Raw genomic sequence first — 5,501 nt, 5'->3', positions numbered from 1 at the left:
AAATGAACGTTCCTGGCAATCTACGAAAGATTAAATTGACGTTCCTGGTGATCTACGTGGATTAAATGAACGTTCCTGGTAATCTACGTGGATTAAATGAACGTTCCTGGCAATCTACGAGGATTAAATGAACGTTCCAGGCAATCTACGAAGATTAAATTGACGGTCCTGCCAATCTACGGGGATTAAATGAACGTTCCTCGTAATCTATGTGGATTAAATGAACGTTCCAGACAATCTACAAGGATTACACGGACATTCCTGGCAAACTACGAAGATTAAATGGACGTTCCAGGCAATCTACAGGGATTAAATAAACAGACATGATAATCTGTGGGGTGTGTACCTGATAATCTACAGGGAGTAGAGGGGCATACCTGGCAATCTAAAAAGATTAAATGGACGTTCCTGGTAATCTACAGGGATTAATTAGACAAATTTGGTAATCTATGGGGACGTACCTGATAATCTACTGAGATTAGAAGAGCGTACCTGGTAATCTACAGGAATTAGAGGGTGGTGTGGAGGGAAAGCTCGGGTCGATCCTTTACGGTGAACCAGGAGGGTCCTCTGCTTCCCGTCCACGATGTGCTCTTCAACCTTGGCGATGTTGTGAGAAACGTCGTAGATGACGTGCATGTCCAGGTCGTCCGGCGTCGTGCCGAAGACTTTGGCGAAGGCCTGAAAGACGAGATGGAGACCGGCTGAGCAGAAGTTCGGCTGCTCCCTGAAGCTCAATGAGAACCAGGAGTGAGCGTACCTGTCTGGTGAGGAATGTCATGGACGAGCGATTGACCCAGGCGTAGTTTCCCGCTGCCGCCATGCCTTTGAGATAGTCCTGCCCCTCCTGGGAGGTGATGCGAGCGCAGGCCAGCTGCCGGTCGTTCACTGTGATCTTATCGCGTTTCATCGCCTTCTCCATGGCAACCAGAGCGTCTGTCAGCACCAAACACTTCTTTATTTCCTGTTTGTTCCAACATCATCTGGGATGTTTAGGCGTGTTTTTCGCCCCTCAGGCTGAAGCGGACCTACCTGTGGCGACCTGGTGTCCGAGGCCCCGGCTGCCGCTGTGGATCATCACGCACACCTGACCTTTGTGGTCGATGCCCATCTTCTTAGCCGCATAGTCGTCATAGATCTCGTCCACCACTTGGATCTCAGCGTAGTGGTTTCCTGCTCCCAGAGTTCCCAGCTTTAACACAAAAACCAAAGACGTTTCTGAATCCTGAAGCGGAGGTCACTACCAGAAAGGGGCGGGGCCTCTGGGTTACCTGTGGCAGGCCTCTCTTCTTGGCCTTGGACGACACCTTGTTGGGGTCAGCCTGCAGCATCCTGCCGTACTCCTCGCAGTGCTCCTTGTCCTCGGCCCAGGCGTAGCCCTCCCTCAGAGACCAGTCCACCCCCATCTCCAGAGCCTCCTCCAGGTCCCTGAGGACAGACAGGTAAGACAGGTAAGACAGACAGGTAGGGGAGGTCCAGCTGTGACACGTTCAGTTCTGGACGATGCTGCTCACTTGGCTCCCATCGGGATGACGCCTTTGGACCCGACTCCGACTGGGATGTGGTCGAACAGAGACTGGGCCAGCTGTTCTTTGACGGGCTGGACATCCCGCTCGTCCAGGTTTGTCCTCAGAAGACGAACGCCGCAATTAATGTCGAAGCCGACGCCGCCTAAAACAAAAATGGGACAAAGAAACGGGAACGTTATGTTTCTTTAAAACACGAGATTTTACTTTTGTTCTGGAATCAGAACTTTGTTTCTCACCTGGAGACACGACGGCGTCCGGGTCGTTCATGTCGAAGGCCGCCATGTTTCCTATGGCGAAGCCGTACCCAGAATGGACGTCAGGGAGGCCAATGGACCTCTGTGGACACAGAGAGGACACGGCTCATCGTCCTACTTCAAACGGTTTAAAGAAATCCTTTTCACTCACATGAACGATCCCGGGCAGCGCCGCCACGTTCCCAATTTGTTTCATGGCTGGCAGGAACCCGCCCACACCTGCAGACAAAAACACGACAGGTGAGGCCCCGAACACCTGGGAGCGGGCAGAGATGATGTCAGCAGGTCAGCCCACCTCCGCCTCGACACGCGTTACGAAGCTCCTCGAACATCAACTTCTCCAGAGAATCGTTCACGTAGAAGATTCCTTCAACCTGAGAAAACAAGACAGCAATTCACCAAAACCAGCTCGTCAACGGGGCCCCGCTCCAAATCAACGAGGGCCCCGCTCCAAATCAACGAGGGCCCCGCTCCAAATCGACGAGGGTCCCGCTCCAAATCGACGAGGGTCCCGCTTCAAATCGACGAGGGTCCCGCTTCAAATCGACGAGGGCCCCGCTCCAAATCAACGAGGGCCCCGCTCCTCATTGAGGAGGGCCCCACTCCAAATCGACGAGGGCCCTGCTCCAAATCAATGAGGGACCCGCTCCAAATCATTGAGGGCCCCGCTCCAAATCAATGAGGGCCCCGCTCCTCATTGAGGAGGGCCCCGCTCCAAATCAACGAGGGCCCCGCTCCTCATTGAGGAGGGCCCCGCTCCGCGTCGACGGGGAGCAGAAGAAGCTGTTGGTCAATAACTTACAGTAATTAAAGCTGCCTTGTGTTTATTTAATGCACCTGAAACAATAAATAAAAACATGTTTGTAAACAAATCAGGTGACAGAAGCAGGAAAATGAAAAACTTCCATTTTTCCTGTTGATTCAAGTAAACATCATCTTACACCTGGACCTGCCATTCTGTGTCTGTTTCCACTTCCTGTCCTCTCAACCAGCAGGTCCGAGCAGATGCCACTTGTCCTGAACTGGTTCTGCTTCTTCCTGTTAATGGGAGTTTTTCTTCCCACGGTCTCCTTTGTGCTTGCTCGGGATGGGAGTCTGTGATGAAGTGCAGCTTCAACACAACCTGCTGCGTCCCTTCCACAGATTCTTTTATAAATCTGAGAAGGTTTGGACCTGCTGGGACCTGGAGCTCCACAAATAAACTGAGATGGTGTCAGGACAAAATCAGCTGAAGCCGTTTGAGACCAATTATTTAGTAGAATAAAATTAAAACTGTAGGTTAAATGTTAAGATTATAATTCTCAGGAAACGTTTATTTCATAAATGCTTTTATAAACAAGATTTATCGAGATTTAAGCAGCAGCCAGGATTTAATCTCACCGAACTCTGCCCTCGAACAGTCTCATTTAAGAACTTTTGCAGTCAGATGTGTGAAACGTCGCATTTCATGTTAATTATTAGATATTTTTTGTATTTTGAGCTGTTCTCTCCTTCGGCTCGCGTTTACCACAGTTGTGTGAACATCCGGACCGGTTAGAACCCTCAGAAGCCTCCGAACCGAACCCGCTACTTCTCACCTTCATGTTCGGCACGAAGCCGTTTTTAATCCTCCAACAGTTGCTGTTGAGTTTCTCCAGAAACTGCAGCTCATCGTTGTAGCTTCGGCTCATGGTTCCGATCCAAAGAACAGATCGCAGCAGAGCAGGTCCGGCACCACGCAGCAGAACTACGGAAGCCGGTGAGCCGTCGAGCAAAGCTTTATCACACAGTGATTCAGAAAACACAAATACGGCTGCAAAACGACTCGGATCGATTCCGGAGCTCTGTTTACATACAAATACTTTAAACCGGTTGAGTTTCGTAAAGCTTCTTCTTCTTTTTCTTTTATTCTACTTCTTCTGCTGCTTCTTCTTCTTCTTCTTTATTAGAAGATGCCAGGACCCATCACCGCCACCTGCTGGTAAACAGTTGAACAGCAAAATAAGGAAACCACGTGTGGTACATGTGGTGGAACGAAACTGTTCACAGGGTCCCAGTTACATCCAACAAAAGTATAAATTGTCAAGAAAAACAGTAATAACATCTAAGATATGAAGTAAGAAAAACACCAACTAAATATACACTAAGCACTCATAACATAAAACATTGAACATCAGCACAAACATGAACATGAGTCTGTGAGCAGATGAGCACGCATGAACACATCAACATGAAACAGATCAGCAGCAACATTGAAACAGATCAGCAGCAACATGAAACAGATCAGCAGCAACATGATGTGATTTTTCACAGTGATTATTCTGGTTAGAGATTCATGAGTCTAACAGCCTCAGGGTAGACTGTGGGGCGACTGTGGCTGAGTGAGTTTGAGACAAAAGGGTGTCAGCAAAGGTCAAAGCAAAAGTTTACAAGACAGTGGTGAGACCAGTTATGTTGTATGGTCTGGAGACAGAGACTTGGACAAAAAGACAGGAGACAGAACTGGAAGTGTCAGAAATGAAGATGTTGAGGTTCTTCTTAGGAGAGACAAGGATGGAGAAGATCAGGAAGGAGATCACACAGCACAGGTTGGACAACTGGGAGATAAAGTTAGAGAGGACACACTGAGATGGTTTGGACATGTCCAGAGGAGGGACAGTGGTTTGGACATGTCCAGAGGAGGGACAGTGGTTTGGACATGTCCAGAGGAGGGACAGTGGTTTGGACATGTCCAGAGGAGGGACATATTTGTGTTCTCTGTGTCTTAATTTCTGCTGAAACAGAAGTATAGTGAAAGTGTTCTTCATCTCCTCCTCCGTGTGTCTCCATGATTTATTCATCGTCTGAGTGAAGCAGGTCACCCAGTGAAAGTGCAGCCTCATGTTGCTGCTGCAGGATTGTTGGTTGTTTATCTGTTGACAAACATTTCTGCTGCTTTTAGTGAGTCCTGATTGTAAAACCCCTGAACCACCTTCAAACAGACAGAAAACACCGTGGGTTCAAGTCCAGGGCCAGTCCTGGTCGATTAGGAATTATTTTATTATTTTTGAGTTTTATAAAACAGGTCGTCCAAAACAACCATCCAGTTAAAAAAATAGTAGAGAACATCAAAGCATTCAAAGTAAAACCTTTAATTTATTGCAACATTAAATAATATTTAGATTAAAACAGGATCTGAATGCGGCTCAGGACAACCCCCCCCACACACACACACACACACAGCAGACGGGCTCTGTGGTTCTGATTACACATTAAAAACTAAGAGTCTCTGGGTCCATGTCTGTCCAGTCCGTCCAGTCCGTCCAGTCCGTCCAGTCTGTTTGACTTTCTAAAGTTTAGCATCCGGTGAGGCACCACACATCCTCCACCTGCTCGGTGTTGCCTAGCAACCACTCAGCAGGGATGGAGCGGTGGCACAGACTGTGTCACCTTGATGCACCCCAGCGTATAAAGACCCACTGCTCCTCAGGGGCCCAAAGTTCGGTCCTCGTAAGTCCTAAAACCTTTTGGGTGTGGACATGACTGGAAAATAAAAACACCTGTTTGTGTTACACCTGATCTGGTCCAGCTCTTTGTAGTCGGGTTGTGGGTCACTTTCTAACACTTGTTGAGGGTTGTAGCTAAAAGTTTGTTTTTCGTAGTGGCTAAATGTTTATTTTGTTTGTCGCTAAATGTTTATTTTGTTTGTGGCCAAATGTTTGTTTTTGTTTGTAGCTAAATGTTTGTTTTTGTTTGTAGC

At 48.0% G+C, this 5,501-nt stretch overlaps 1 protein-coding gene across 1 annotated transcript in view; it reads right to left on the bottom strand.

Annotated features, from left to right (window-relative positions):
- The window catches only part of rtcb (RNA 2',3'-cyclic phosphate and 5'-OH ligase), a 4,976-nt gene extending 1,288 nt beyond the window's left edge, over positions 1–3,688 (bottom strand). The window contains exons 1-9 of the mRNA XM_037695851.1: positions 3,361–3,688; positions 2,079–2,157; positions 1,935–2,002; positions 1,766–1,865; positions 1,515–1,671; positions 1,272–1,428; positions 1,033–1,192; positions 761–936; positions 493–681 (exon numbers count right to left, since the gene is read on the bottom strand). Coding sequence (XP_037551779.1) covers positions 493–681; positions 761–936; positions 1,033–1,192; positions 1,272–1,428; positions 1,515–1,671; positions 1,766–1,865; positions 1,935–2,002; positions 2,079–2,157; positions 3,361–3,453 — 1,179 coding nt within the window. The 5' untranslated portion in view covers positions 3,454–3,688. The remainder of the gene's footprint in view (positions 1–492; positions 682–760; positions 937–1,032; positions 1,193–1,271; positions 1,429–1,514; positions 1,672–1,765; positions 1,866–1,934; positions 2,003–2,078; positions 2,158–3,360) is intronic.
- Positions 3,689–5,501: the final 1,813 nt, after the last annotated feature.

The sequence above is a fragment of the Nematolebias whitei genome, chromosome 22 (genome assembly GCF_014905685.2).
Source record: "Nematolebias whitei isolate Nwh7 chromosome 22, NemWhi1, whole genome shotgun sequence".
NCBI lineage: Eukaryota > Metazoa > Chordata > Actinopteri > Cyprinodontiformes > Rivulidae > Nematolebias > Nematolebias whitei.
Note: the sequence above shows the minus strand (reverse complement) of the source record. Positions and strands in the feature narration are given on the sequence as shown.